General features: G+C 43.8%; 1 protein-coding gene across 3 annotated transcripts in view; it reads left to right on the forward strand.

Moving 5' to 3' along the window:
• The window catches only part of CTNS (cystinosin, lysosomal cystine transporter), a 35,074-nt gene extending 20,066 nt beyond the window's left edge, over positions 1-15,008 (forward strand). For all 3 annotated transcript variants that reach the window (XM_040423345.1, XM_040423346.1, XM_040423347.1), the window contains exons 5-11: positions 1,163-1,266; positions 4,324-4,455; positions 6,513-6,612; positions 6,688-6,807; positions 8,028-8,198; positions 11,679-11,796; positions 14,054-15,008. In XM_040423345.1, the coding sequence (XP_040279279.1) occupies positions 1,163-1,266; positions 4,324-4,455; positions 6,513-6,612; positions 6,688-6,807; positions 8,028-8,198; positions 11,679-11,796; positions 14,054-14,184 (876 nt within the window). In that variant the 3' untranslated portion in view covers positions 14,185-15,008. The remainder of the gene's footprint in view (positions 1-1,162; positions 1,267-4,323; positions 4,456-6,512; positions 6,613-6,687; positions 6,808-8,027; positions 8,199-11,678; positions 11,797-14,053) is intronic.
• Positions 15,009-15,260: the final 252 nt, after the last annotated feature.

Raw genomic sequence — 15,260 nt, forward strand, 5'->3', positions numbered from 1 at the left:
CAAAGACCGATCACTGGTGACATTGCCGCATGGTTTCAGACTTCTCATCACCTGTGACTCGTTCACATTTGGACTATTAGTATGCTTTTTTTAGGGAATTCTGCAGCAGTAAATAGGATATAAACGCTCTTCACATTCTCTATCGTATATTTCTTCAACCTCTCCACTGTATCGCGCAGGGCAAGTGCTTTTTTGTTCATATTTTTACACTGCTAGGCGAAAGCTTCTGTCTAGCAGTGTTCCCGGTAATGTTACCGGCACTGATGGGCGGGCTTTAGCGCTGCCCTAGCCGCCTAACAGAGCTAAGGCCCGCCTAGCTTACCCATGGAGAGGCCAGTACGTCACCGGATCTCCAGAAAAAGCCCTTGCTAAATCGCGCAGGGCAAGGAAGAAGTGGGGGAAGAAGCCAGATAACCTGGGCATGCGCAGTGTGCCCTCTAACATTTTCAGGGCTCCGCTCTCCATATAGGTGCAGGTCCCAACGGTGGAACCCGCATCTATCAGGCAATGAGGACATATCCTAGCGATATGTGCCCGTTGTCTGAGACGAGACAACACCTTTAATAATATATGTGACTTAAGTGCAATGTGGTTTACACCTTGAGGTTTCAAAGTAGACCAGTGGGTTGCGACTTTTGCCATAATCCAGGTCTAATCTCACTTTTAGCTCTTAAACAAAGACCACTGGGAAAAGTGGCAAGGATAAGGAAATGTTGCTATGAATATGTCGCCGTTGCCATGACTTGCAACTTTTTTACTCCACGAAACTGACATATCTGATTTCCTATATGACCCCATAGTCTGTATGGGGGGCCCAGACTTTCCATACATTGAGGGACCCATGGCACCCTTAATCTGCATCTGCCAATAGAGGGTGGAAGCAATTCCAAATCTCCCCAGCACCAAGAAAAACAGCCTTATGTGCAGTGAGCCACAGGCAGAATACAGGCTGCTGTAAACCGTGACTTGTAATGGACAGCTCATTGGCTGGGAGATTTTATTTCCCCACTTTTTCTGCGCTGTCTTGATCTCTCACAAGTAATTCTGATGATAAATGTCTATATGTATCTATATGCTCCTTCAGTATATGTATCTAAAACAAATATATAAGGACATTGGGTTGCCATGTAACTCTTGTGTATGGTTTTTCTCTTTGCCTTAGATTATCTTGGCAGCAAATTCGGATCATTCTGCTTTTAATGTGACCGCAGAAGACGTGGGACAGGTCACAGCGTATCTGCACAGCAATAATTCTCACCACAACAGGTTGGTTTATTTTAAGGATTATTGTTGTATTATTTCTGCTTTTCATTAGATCTGGACAAAAATAAATATTTTTGAAGCTGTGTGACTAGTAAAGTCAAGGTAATAGTCACTCACCTATTACCCATCTTAGGAACTTTGCCTTGTTTAGCTTGTATGGCAGGAAACCTCCAGATGTACACAGTAAATAAGTCTATAGGGCTCAAAAGTTAGATCAAGGCCAAAAGAGGATCTTTTTGCCCTCTGTCTGGCAGGTACACATCAGTATACTGCAAAATTTGGGGGGTACTATCCCTCCTTGGGGAGAGAGCGCCTTAGGGTCCATTCATACGTCCGTGAATGTGTCCGCACCCGTTTCCGCAATTCTGCGGAACGGGTGCGGACCCATTTATTGTCTAGGGGGCAGGAATGGATGCGGACAGGAATGTCCGCAATCGCATTTCCGGAGCGCGCCCCCGATCTTCCGGTCCGCGGCTCCGGAAAAAAATAGAACATGTCCTATTCTTGTCCGCTATTGCGGACAAGAATAGGTGGTTATGTGGGGGTGCCAGCCGGGCGTATTGCGGATCCGAAATACACTACGGACGTGTGAATGGACCCTTAGGCTACTTTCACACTTGCGTTGTTCTTTTCCGGCATAGAGTTCCGTCCTAGGGGCTCTATACCGGAAAAGAACTGATCAGGTATGTCCCCATGCATTCTGAATGGAGAGTAATCCGTTCAGTTTGCATCAGGATGTCTTCAGTTCAGTCGTTTTGACTGATCAGGCAAAAGAGAAAACCGTAGCATGCTACGGTTTTATCTCCGGCTAAAAAAACTGAAGACTTGCCTGAACGCCGGATCAGGCATTTTTTCCCATAGTAATGCATTCAGAATACCGGAATGCCGGATCCGTCCTTCCGGTATGCGCATGCGCAGACTGAAAAAAAGGTGAAAAAATAAATGCCGGATCCGTTTTTTCCGGATGACACCGGAAAGACGGATCCGGCATTTCAATGCATTTTTTAGACTGATCAGGCATTTTTAAGACTGATCAGGATCCTGATCAGTCTTACTAATGCCATCAGTTAGCATACATTTTGCCTGATCCGGCAGGCAGTTCCGGCGACGGAACTGCCTGCCGGATCTCTCTGCCGCAAGTGTGAAAGTAGCCTTAGTCGGCATGAGGAGACTTATAGGCCATACACGCTCCACTGGAATTCTGGGAGGGAAGGGAGGCAAATGAGCTCTTAACAAGCTCTGCCTCTAATGCCACCAGATGTAAGGAAGCTATCCTATAAGTCAGTGTTCAACCCTTTAACTAAGCCTTGAGACATGACTCTGATATTAAATAAGCCAGCACCTCATCTGCAGACAGCTGTTTCGGGGTGATTGCCCCTCATCAGTGCAGAGCAGAGAGTACTGGCTCAACTGGGTGAGAGGCCTAAGTCAGGATTTGGGGGGGTGCTATCTCTTCTCGAATATTGACTTATAGGATAGCTGCCTTACATCTTGTGGCATTAGAGGCAGAGCTTGTTAAGAGCTCATTTGCATTTCTTTCTTACCAGTATACTGAAAAAGAAACAGCATGGAATAGACTGCGTTAGTCCATCCTGCAGTGTACTGTAAAAAAAAAACATATACGTTTACCACAAGCCATAAGAGCCTATGGGTGAGGGACTGATGCCGAGCAAGATGGATCCGCCATGACACGCAATGTAAGTCAATAATGCCGGATCCGTTTTCTTGGACACAAAAGAAAACGGATCCGGCACCCATTGACTTACAATGGTTTTAGTGCCAGATCCGTCATTGCTATTTTAAAGATAATACAACCGGATCTATTCATAATGGATTCTACCGGTTGTATTATCATGACGGAAGCTTTTTGCTGATCCCTGCCGGATCCAGCAAAAACACATATGTAAAAGTAGTCTAAGACAGGAGAACTAATCCGATTTTCACTGCTATCATTGGAGAGATGGGAGATTTTTTTCCCAAGAAGAATTCTATTAGTGTGAACAACGAGTTTCAATTGTGGATCTTCATCAGGTTTGTAGCAGGTACTTATAAACAGGGAGCAGCATATATGGTGGTTTCATAATGACCTTCTCAGACTTTAGTCTGAACTTGTATGTATAGTATACGTCGATTATGTCGGTATTGCTGCATGTAGTATGAGGTTTTGCAGCTTTTTCAGTATTGGGTAGACTTTTATCTGCCGTGCATGATCCCAGTCTGTTAATGGGGTAGCAGAGATACTGAAGGGAATTAGTATTTTTGTATTTCATTTTCAATGCTGTCAGTATAATTCTGTAGAAGTTGGGTCATGCAGAGTTACACAGCATTAAAACATCCGTATAATGCCGTGCGTTCCTGCTGAACGGGCAGTGAACATAACGGGAAATCGCGCTCACACACAGAGCGTGATTTCCGCCCAGGACACATTCGTCTGAAATTAGCTTTAGGCCTCTTTCACACCGTCAGTATTTGTAAGCCAAAAGCAGGAGTGGAATGGAAATATTTGTATCTCTTCTGTGTTTTGGACCCACTCCTGGTTTTGGCTTACAAATCCTGATGCAAAATACTGACCATGTGAAAGAGGCCTTAAGGTGAGAAACGCGGTCCTTACCCTGATGGTAATCCAGACAGCAGGCCTTAATCAGCGATTCATTTTTATTTTTTTATTTTTATGCAGCCATTGGCTCGCACAGGTGGATGTGGGCAGCCGCATTGCAATCGGACTCTTTGACCTTACGCCAAAAGTCCCTTTTATTATTGGTGCAATCCAACATCTAAAGGGAGTTCCCTGTAACATCAATCTAATAATGCTATACTGAGAATTCCCATTTTGGTTACATTTGTGGAGCTCTGCTTTACTTGTACTGGAGATCCTCTGTTGTCCTCTTCTCAACCACATTTGAATCCTGTGCTGGACGTAGCACTGCCATGAGCCACCCGAAGGTTTGTACTTTAAATACTCCAGAATTGGACCACGTAGGATCCCCAAATGTAGATTTTACTGTTTACCCTCTGCATATGAACAGTTAATAACACTAGAATGTCTCTGCTTGTTTCCAGTCCAAGAATCCGGTTCCTGGTGATCCACAGTCTAGCATTGCAAGTGATAGAGCAGATTATTGGCTGGATATATTTCTTCGCCTGGTCTGTGTCCTTCTACCCCCAAGTTTTTGTGAACTGGAGAAGAAAAAGGTGGTGATCTATTTATATGTGTCTGTCAGTTTCATCTTTTATGTGCAGATCTACTTGGCTGAATTTTTCCCCATTGAATTTGTCGGCGTGCCCAAACCTATCTGAGATTGATGGCCTGTCCTAAGGATAGGCCATGAATATTAAAGCCCTTCAACTTATTTCTTGTGCTTAATAGTGCCAGCATATACCTCAGCGCTGTACAGGAATTATCACCATTCATGGTTATTCCTGCCTCCAGTGGGGATCATAGTTTTTTTAGACATAATTTGTCCTGTATCTTAAAAAGTAAAGACCTTTTTTTTTTCCTTCTGTTAGGGTACTTTCACACTAGCGTTTTTCTTTTCCGGCATAGAGTTCCGTCACAGGGGCTCTATACCGGAAAAGAACTGATCAGGATTATCCCCATGCATTCTGAATGGAGAGCAATCCGTTCAGGATGCATCAGGATGTCTTCAGTTCAGTCTTTTGAACTGATCAGGACAAAGATAAAACGCAGCATGCTACGGTTTTATTTCCGCCCAAAAAAAACTGAACACTTGCCTGAATGCCGGATCCGGCATTTTTTCCCATCCGGCATTCAAAATACCGGAATGCCGGATCCGTCCACGCAGACCGAAAAAAAGTGAAAAAAATAAATGCCGGTCCTGTTTTTCCGGATGACACCGGAAAGACGGATCCAGCATTTCAATGCATTTTTAAGACGGATCAGGATCCTGATCAGTCTTAAAATGCCATCAGTTGGCATACGTTTTGACGGATCCGGCAGGCAGTTACGGTGACGGAACTGCCTGCCGGATTCCTCTGCCGCAAGTGTGAAAGTACCCTTAGCTTCTCCCTATCGTGCCTGCAAGCAGTGCTGTTATTTCCGCACTCAAGAGGCTAATTAGTGAATAAATTAACAACTGGATGGTCACCACCTATCGGTGAGAGAGGGCGTGAACCGGAGCCTCCCTTACAATGTGCAGCCAGCGTCGACAGTACTAGAGTGGCTCTGTCAGTGTGATTGTACGAGTGTCTCTGACACTGTGACTCCATATCAGGCGCCAAAAGTAATGCCACCGTTTGTGGAGGCTGGGCGATTAGAAGAAAAACATCTGCAATCGGGCTCATAATCAAAAAAGTTCTTCTGTCAGTTTTACTTTTTGGGGGACATGACAGGTTCTCTTTAACGTATAAATATATTTTTGGAAAGCGGGGGTTACAGGAAGAACATACAATCTCCAAGCGGATGCTTTTTTCTTGGTCAAAATTGAGTCCAGGACCCCAGCTCTGCAAGGCAACCATGCTACCCACTGAGCCACCCTGCTGCCTGTTCATTACATCACCCAGCGAGTTCTGCTATAGGTGCGCACTGGAGGCTAGGTTCAGATCCATCAGGTTGCCATTGCCTCACACAAGCGATACGGATTGTGTCAGGGTCTGTTCAGTGAAAAAGTTATGGTTTTGAACACAATTTCAATCAGTGTCGTTTGCAATTGTGCACAGTGTTTCAGTTTTTGCATCCGTTTTTTGCGTGTGAAGAAAAGCTGGTAACCATCAGTAAAAAAAAAAACACATTGTATCCGGATACCGTTTTTCACGCAGCTCCATTAATTTCTATGATGCGTGAAAAACGCACAATATAGAACATGCTGTGGTTTTTCCTGAACGCAAAGCTGATCAGTGAAAAATGACGCTCATGTGCATCCAAGCTCATTGAATTGAATGGGTCACGATTCAGTTCGATGTTGTCCGTTTGCAAAACAGAACGCATCCAGATGGAAAATGCGCTTATTCAAAATAAGCCTTATGGAAAGAATAGTGTATTCGTCTACCCAGTAATAATGGATCCAATATAAATCAGGGGAATCATTTACAAACAGAAACTGGCATGAGACCAATGTGAACATATTCAATCTTTCTATAAAGAGATAGATAGTGATGATTCTATAATTGGTATATCCATCCAGTATACAACCGTTCCGTATCGCTTCGTGCAATGTATGTTATGTATAGGTCACCTATTTAGGGATTGTGTGTATTTTGGTGCCTTCACGTCCTCTTTCTGGTTCTTTTAGTGTTGTGGGTCTGAGCTTTGACTTTCTGGCGTTAAATCTGACCGGCTTTATCGCATATAGCGTTTTCAACGTCGGCCTCTTCTGGATCCCGTTTGTTAGGGTGCGTATTCTGCTCCGTTCATTCATTTCTTATGTCAGTGGTATGTTCCCAATACTAAATGTGTATGTACAACAGGAACAATTTCTCCAGGTCTACCCCAATGGAGTGATCCCAGTAGATGCCAACGATGTGTTTTTCAGCTTACATGCCGTGCTCCTGACGCTTGTTACGATATTTCAGTGCTGTATTTACGAGGTAAGGAGGAATAACGGATTCTCTTCAGCAGACGTTGGGGGCGGATTTACTGTTGAAAATTCGCCCGTTTTTGGCTCATTTTGCATGCATGCTTTGCATCACGGTTTTACACACTTTTCAATGCATTTTACGCCTCGGCTGACAAGGCGGGTGTCGTTTCCCAGTTGCAAGGCCTAAATGCACCTTCATGTGCCCAAAAGTTTGTAATAATTTTCCAATACTAGAGAACATGGCACGTGCCGCCCTAAGCGCGCACCATGTTCTCATCAGCCAGCACAGTGGAGGAGAGTCCCTTCCCTCCCACTGTGACGCGGCTGCCGCTGGCCACCAATGAGAATTTAATACTGAGGAGGAGGGGCTGTGGCCACTGCGCAACCAATGAATATCATTTACCCCTAAATACAAATGTAGGCGGCCGTATCACACAGCCGGCACCTGGCCTCAATGACAGGGCACAGTGATCCGCCGAACCCCGTCAATTAACCCCTCAGGTTCAGCTTGAGGGCTTACCATGGCTGCCATGGTAAGCTCCCTGCTTCTGTGTGCACAAAGCAGCAGGGACAGTGTAAAGTCCTATTCACCCTAATAGAGCTCTATTAGGGTAAATAGGACAAGGGCCCCTAAGGTGGCTAAAGTAAAAAAAAAAAAAGTTTAAAAAACCCCCCACCAAAATATTAAAAGTTTAAATCGCCCCCTTTCCCAATTTTACATATAAAAATATAAACACAATAAAAAAAATAAACATATTAGGTATTGCCAGGTCCAAAAAAGTCTGAACTAATAAACTATTATCTCCTATGCGGTGAACCCCGTAACAAAAAAATATATAAACACTCGATTTGCCATTTTTTTTAGTCAACTTGTCCCCCCCCAAAAAATAGGATAGGACTGTTCCATTATGGGCTAGACGTTCCATAAAATGTGGAATGCACGTGTCTTCTTTTTTGGGGTTTTTGTTTTTCCGCGTGGTATAGAATGGTATAAAGTTTCGCAATACTTTTTTATGGTAACAAAATTTTGGTATCGTGACAACCCTACTTCAGTCTGTCCCAGTCTGAGTGCAGAATAAGAAAGAAAACAGGTCAATCCCTTATAATCCGCACCACCCATAATTCTAAAACGCCTCAAAAATGGCTTCCACTTGTCCTTATTCTTACTGTATGTAGCAAGCGGCTCTGCACAGACGTTCCCCTTGTGACGTCCTCCTCTGTTTTCTGCAGCGAGGTGCCCAGAAGGTCTCTAAAGTGTCGTTTGGCGTTCTGATCGTCGCCTGGCTGTTTGCTTTCTCCATGCTTTTCGTGGTCGTGGCTGGAAAAGTGAGCTTGCTCCAGTTCTTATTCTGCTTCTCCTACATAAAACTGGCAATTACACTGATGAAATACTTTCCGCAGGTAACGTACAGCGATCATGTGATTCTGACAAATTATCTTCTAGAAATTGGGACAGTAATAAAGTACCCAGAAAGACATTACCCCGTAGAGGAGGCCGCTTCACCTGACTGCTAGCTTTGTCCCATAGAGTTGAATGGAGTGCAATGCACATCTGACTGCTGCTTTTACAAATGGGGATCACAGGACCCCTGTTTGTGTGATATTGGGGGTCCCAGCTATGAGCCACAAGCCATGAAAAAACATTCTATATTTTTCAAACCGGCACCCGAAGCCAGTGAGTTATTCAATAAAATGTATCTGTATAGCGCCACCTGCTGTTTCTTCTTTTCCTTATTTCTTGTCTACTTCATGGTCGCACACGCTCAGTTTAAATCTTCAGTCCCCCCCCCCCCCCCCCCCCCGAGCTGTGATAAGGAGAGCTGCAGCAGAAAGGAGAAGCCCTCTGAGATGCTGGGCCGAAGATAATCTACACAAGGAGGCTCAACCTGCGGCCCGCTAGCTGTTGCAAAACAACAACTCCCAGCATGCCCTTATAGCTGTAGGCTGTCCAGGCATGATGGGAGTTTTGCAACAGCTGGAGGGCCACAGTTTGGACATCCCTGGTCTAGCAGAACAAACAGAGCAATGAATGTGGAGATCTCTGGACCCATGTGAGGTACAGGGCTGTTCTAGCTTTGTTAGGTATTGTCGTGTACTATAGGATGTCTGATTATCATTTCTTACATCAATCATGGCATAACCCCTTTAAGTGTTGCTTGTGGGGAAACCACTTCAAAGGGGTATTCCAGTTCTAGGTATCTATACACTAGATCAGTACCTGTAGTGTGTATGCACAGGGAGATTTCTCAGGATCTTGGGAAATCTTGCAGTTATTGGGGAGGGCAGTATATTTGCAGGTTGACATTTCTTTGAAATAATTTTTTTTAAATAATAATGATGATTTAGCCGTATGACCATATGGGATCCTACATAGAAACATAGAATGTGTAAGCAGATAAGAACCATTTTGCCCAACTAATCTGCCCAATATACTGAATACTATGGATAGCCCCTGGCCCTATCTTATATGAATGATGGCCTTATGCCTATCCCATGCATGCTTAAACTCCTTCACTGTATTTGCAGCTACCACTTCTGCAGGAAGGCTATCCCATGCATCCACTACTCTCTCAGTAAAGTAATACTTTTACTTTTAAACCTTTGCCCCTCTAATTTATAACTGTGTCCTCTTGTAGCAGTTTTTCTTCTTTTAAATATTCTCTCCTCTTTTACCTTGTTGATTCCCTTTGGGATGTATTTAAAAGTTTCTATCATATCCCCTGTGTCTCGTCTTTCTTCCAAGCTATACATGTTAAGGTCCTTTAATCTTTCCTGGTAAGTTTTATCCTGCAATCCATGTACTAGTTTAGTAGCTCTTCTCTGAACTCTCTCCAAAGTATCAATATCCTTCTGGAGATATGGTCTCCAGTACTGCGCACAATACTCCAGATGAGGTCTCACTAGTGCTCTGTAGAGCGGCATGAGCACCTCCCTCTTTCTACTAGTAATGCCTCTCCCTATACACCCAAGCATTCTGCTAGCATTTCCTGCTGCTTTATGACATTGTCTGCCTACCTTTAAGTCTTCTGAAATAATGACCCCTAAATCCCTTTCCTCAGATACTGAGGTTAGGACTGTATCACTGATTTTATATTCTGCTCTTGGGTTTTTACGCCCCAGGTGCATTATCTTGCACTTATCAACATTAAATTTTAGATGCCAGATTTTTGACCATTCCTCTAGTTTTCCTAAATCCTTTTCCATTTGGTGTATCCCTCCAGGAACATCAACCCTGTTACAAATCTTTGTGTCATCAGCAAAAAGACACACCTTACCATCGAGGCCTTCTGCAATTCCGCTGATAAAGATATTAAACAATATGGGTCCCAGAACAGATCCCTGAGGTACCCCACTGGTAACAAGACCTTGGTCTGAATATACTCCATTGACTACAACCCTCTGTTGCCTGTCCCTCAGTCACTGCCTAATCCATTCAACAATATGGGAGTCCAAGCCCAAAGACTGCAATTTATTGATAAGCCTTCTATGTGGGACAGTATCAAAAGCCTTACTAAAGTCTAGATAAGCGATGTCTACTGCACCTCCGCCATCTATTATTTTAGTCACCCAATCAAAAAAAAATCTATAGGATTAGTTTGACATGATCTCCCTGAAGTAAACCCATGCTGTTTTTCATCTTTCAATCCATGGGATTTTAGATGTTCCACAATCCTCTCCTTAAAGAGGACCTTTCATCAGCATCAAGTATGTAAACTGAATATACATACATGGAGAGCGGCGCCCAGGGATCCCCCTGCACTTACTATTATCCCCGGGCGCCGCTCCGTTCTCCGGTTACAGGCTCCGGTAAAGTCATAGTTAGGCTCCACCCATTTGAGCCTGCCGGCGTCTCTTTCTCCTATGTTGTAGCGCTGGCCAATTGCAGCGCTCAGCTCATAGCATGGCTAAGAGCTGAGCGCTGCGATTGGCCAGCGCTACAGTATAGGAGAAGGAGACCGCGGCAGGCTCAAATGGGTGGAGCCTAACTATGACTTTACCGGAGCCTGTAACCGGAGAACGGAGCGGCGCCCGGGGATAATAGTAAGTGCAGGGGGATCCCTGGGCGCCGCTCTCCATGTATGTATATTCAGTTTACATACTTGATGCTGATGAAAGGTCCTCTTTAAGTATGGTTTCCATTAATTTCCCCACTATTGATGTCAGGCTTACTGGCCTATAGTTGCCCGATTCCTCCCTACTACCTTTCTTGTGAATGGGCACAACATTTGCTAATTTCCAATCTTCTGGGACGACTCCTGTTGCCAGTGATTGGTTAAATAAATCTGTTAATGGTTTTGCTAGTTCACCGCTGAGCTCTTTTATTAGCTTTGGGTGTATCCCATTAGGCCCCTGTGACTTATTTGTATTAATTTTAGACAGCTGACTTAGAACCTCTTCCTCTGTAAAGACACATGCATCAACATATTCATTAGTCTTCCTTCCTAACTGAGGTCCTTTTCCTTCATTTGCCTTTGTAAAAACTGAACAGAAGTATTCATTGAGGCAGTCAGCTAGTTCTTTATCTTCTTCCATATACCTTCCTTCTTTTGTTTTTAATTTTGTAATTCCTTGTTTTAGTTTCCTTTTTTTATTTATGTATCTGAAGAATGTCTTATCGCCTTTTTTCCCTGACTGAGCTAATTTCTCTTCTGCCTGTGCTTTAGAAGCTCCTATAACTTGTGGCCATGTGAATGGGCCTATACTTTGATTACCCCCAGTGTGTGAAGAAGAACTAGGTAAATGGCAGATCTTTACCTTGGAGAAGTTGTTGTTAGGTTGCAAGGCTCATTTGTTCGATGGCTGCTGTGATGACATTTGTAACCTACGCCATGATGTCATACAAGTCCCTGACACGGTGGGATTTCATTTGTTTTTACTTAGGCGTACATGAATTTTCGTCGGAAAAGCACAGAGGGCTGGAGCATAGGAAATGTGCTGCTCGATTTTACAGGCGGCAGCTTCAGTATCATCCAGATGTTTCTACAGTCTTACAATAATGGTAAGTATGAAGAATACCGCCACATTGTAATTTCTCAAAATGCCATACACAATCATGTATGCCCCAGACTGTATACGGTCTACAGCAGTCCTAAAGGAGAACCCCGGCCAAACAAGACAACCCAGAGGAAACTCCAGCAAACTCCATTCATTAACATGTTTTTTTTACAGGGGGAAAAATTTAAAACCTTGCAAATGCTTTACCCAAAAAAAACAAAAAAACATAGCTCACCTCACGGATCTCTGCCACTCCATGTCATTGCTAGACCAGGCAGCAGAGGGCAGCAGAGCACCAGGCATCGGTAGAATGGGAGTGGCAGGAGATTTGCAGTTTCAATTTAAAGGTGGCTGCGTGTGTTTTCTGCGCAGATTTTTTGCAGAAAAGCCTCAGCATAAGACCTCATGCACACGACCATTGAGTTTTGCGGTCTGCAAATTGCGGATCCGCAAAACACGGATGGCGTCCGCGTGCGTTCCGCAATTTGCGGAACGGCACGGACAGCCATTAATATAACAGCCTATTCTTGTCCACAAAAAGGACAAGAATAGGACAGGTTAGATTTTTTTTTTGCGTACTACGGAACAGAGCAACGGATGTGGACAGCACACGGAGTGCTGTCTGCATCTTTTGCGGCCCCATTGAAGTGAATGGGTCCGTATCCAAGCCGCAAAAACTGCAGCTCGGATGCGGACCAAAACAACGGTCGTGTGCATGAGGCCTTATACACTATCAGTACAGTGAATGAGATTTGACAAATCTCATGTACACTTTGCTTTTTTTCTTAGGTACGTAAATTGACCTGTTGTGCGGATTTTAAAATCTGCAATATGTCAATTGTTCGTGCGACTCTGCACCTTCTGTAGGGTGGTTTTCCTATGGTAGTTTTCCCATAGACTTTAATGGGGTTGTTTACATAAACAGAAAATCTGCACCAAAAACGCAATAAATAGTGCGGATTCATGTGCATTTTCTGCACACAAATCTGCACCGCGTGCATGTACCCTAAAGAAAACTTCCCACTAGAAAATAAAAATGTTAATGAACGCAGTTTGTATGTTCTCCCTGGGTTTCCTCTGGGTTCTCTGGTTTTCCCCACAAACCAGAAAATAACAAAACGTATTTTAACTTCCTATAAAAGCGGCCCTAGTGCATATGTGCGTTCGATGAAGGGAAATTAGATTGTGAGCCCCAATGAGAACATGGACTGATGTGACTTGTGACAATACCTGCACTGCTATATGAACAACAGGAAATACTATTCATTTCTTAGCTTAGCATACTAATAGTCTGAATGTATTCATGTCACTACCAAGTAAAGCCGGCCATACACAACAGACCCGGCCACAATTTGATGGTTATGGGGGCAGCTCATGCCCCGGACAAAGGTCATGTACATTAGATTTCAGCATAAAGACCCTGGGTTCGCCCTAAAGATGAGCACTGGCAGGGGTATCTTGCAGTGGCTTCTTTCCCTACAGTAAACATGCAGCTTGGTAATAGATTGTCAGGGAAATTGTCAGTGGCAGCTATCTTGCACATATGAATATAGGCGCTTTTGCATGTGCCAACTGAGCAGGCAATTATTGGTAATGGACCGCACCTTCCCAATAATTGCCTGCTCATCAGAGGTTCATTCACATACACAGGCCTATTATTGTGAACATCTGTTCATAGTAATGTTCGTTCCCGATAATCGGCAGAGACGCACAGCATTATAAATCGTTATATATAATGCCATGCGGTCTTGTGAAACGAGCAGTGTCCATAACGAGCAATCATTCTCCCACACAGAGCGTGTTTCCCATACTAGGCACACTCGTCTGAAAGAGGCAGTAAGTACAGTCAGGGCATAAGTGCCAGTCAGTGTTCCCTTTAACGCATATTATGAAAATGACAAATTTCTACTTAGGCCGGGTTCACATCACCGTTTATTTTTCCAGTCTTCTGATCTATCAGTAGGACAGAAAAATAAAGAAAAAAACAGATCCTTTATTTTAAGCATCCGTAATGCTCAGTCTTTTTCTGTCTAGAATAACAGATCTCAGACAGAAATGGCTAAAACGGATGTCAAATGTGCATAACTGAGCAAAACAGATGCTTAAAATACAGGATCTGGTTTTCTCTTTATTTTTCTGTTAAAACGTGATGTGAATCCGGCCTTACCGGTAACTATGTGTTTGCGTTATTTCCTAGTTCCGCTAGTTTTGTGCATACTACGGCATCACAAGAACATTCTTTGTCTTTTTTTTTTCAACAGATGAGTGGAAGTTAATATTTGGTGACCCCACAAAGTTTGGTTTGGGCCTGTTCTCCATTATGTTTGACATCGTATTTATAATTCAGCACTACTGCTTGTATAGGACGCCGCATGGATACCAGAATGTTTAATGAAGAGATGACAAACTTGCACTTTCCGTTTGTGGAAGGGATTTAGGATTCTTGACCTTTGTGCCTTAACTTATATAAGACAAGCAAGAAGCTTGAATTCCACACCAGCCTCTGCATCAGATGACCTATAACATCCCATAAGTGATTGAGGCCTACGGGTCTGGCCACATGGCATGGAGCGATCGCGGTGCAGCCCTGCAAGCTGCGCCGGTATTCAAGTTACTCTATACAGCCACCTTTTTTTTCCATGTGCACTGTTAATGGCTGCGCCATATGGCCATTCCCTTAGGCCGGTTTTACCCAGCAACACCCTGGCCTCGTATGATTCTACTTAGATCATACTAGATCCCTGTAATAAAAAATCTAGATCTAAGCTCTGGTCGGTATAACCTTGTGGGCAAATTCCAATGTGTGCAACCAGTCTAAGCATACGAGTCACCGTTTTTTATGATGTTCTTGCCATGTTTTTTGGTGTAAAAAAACAAAAACAAAAAACAACTCCATATGTTAGATGAAAAAATTAGGCGAGAATTATAAAAGCAGGACACATGCAGTTTTTTTTGTGTCCAAGATTTTTCTTTTTGTAATTGCAGCATGTTATAGCAATGGCATTTTCTGGCGTTTTTTGCACACAATGGAGGAAAATATTTGAAGTCCGTTTTGTTTGAGTCTGTTGTTTTATCAAATGTCCCGCATTGGGGGAGATTTATCAAAACTGGTGTTCCCACACTCCCTGCGCTGGCTTGAGATGTGCCTATTTATTAAGAGGCTTAAGTCTATAACTTACACCAGTCTATAACTTCAGCTATAAGGCCCCTTTCACACGGGCGAGTTTTCCACGCAGGTGCAATGCGTGAGGTGAACGCATTGCACCCGCACTGAATCCGGACCCATTCATTTCTATGGGGCTGTGCACATGAGCGGTGATTTTCACGCATCACTTGTGCGTTGCGTGAAAATCGCAGCATGCTCTATTTTGTGCGTTTTTCACGCAACGCAGGCCCCATAGGAGTGAATGGGGCTGCGTGAAAATCGCAAGCATCCGCAAGCAAGTGCGGATGCGGTGCGATTTTCAC

Source organism: Bufo bufo, chromosome 3 (genome assembly GCF_905171765.1).
Source record: "Bufo bufo chromosome 3, aBufBuf1.1, whole genome shotgun sequence".
In the NCBI taxonomy this organism is placed as follows: domain Eukaryota; kingdom Metazoa; phylum Chordata; class Amphibia; order Anura; family Bufonidae; genus Bufo; species Bufo bufo.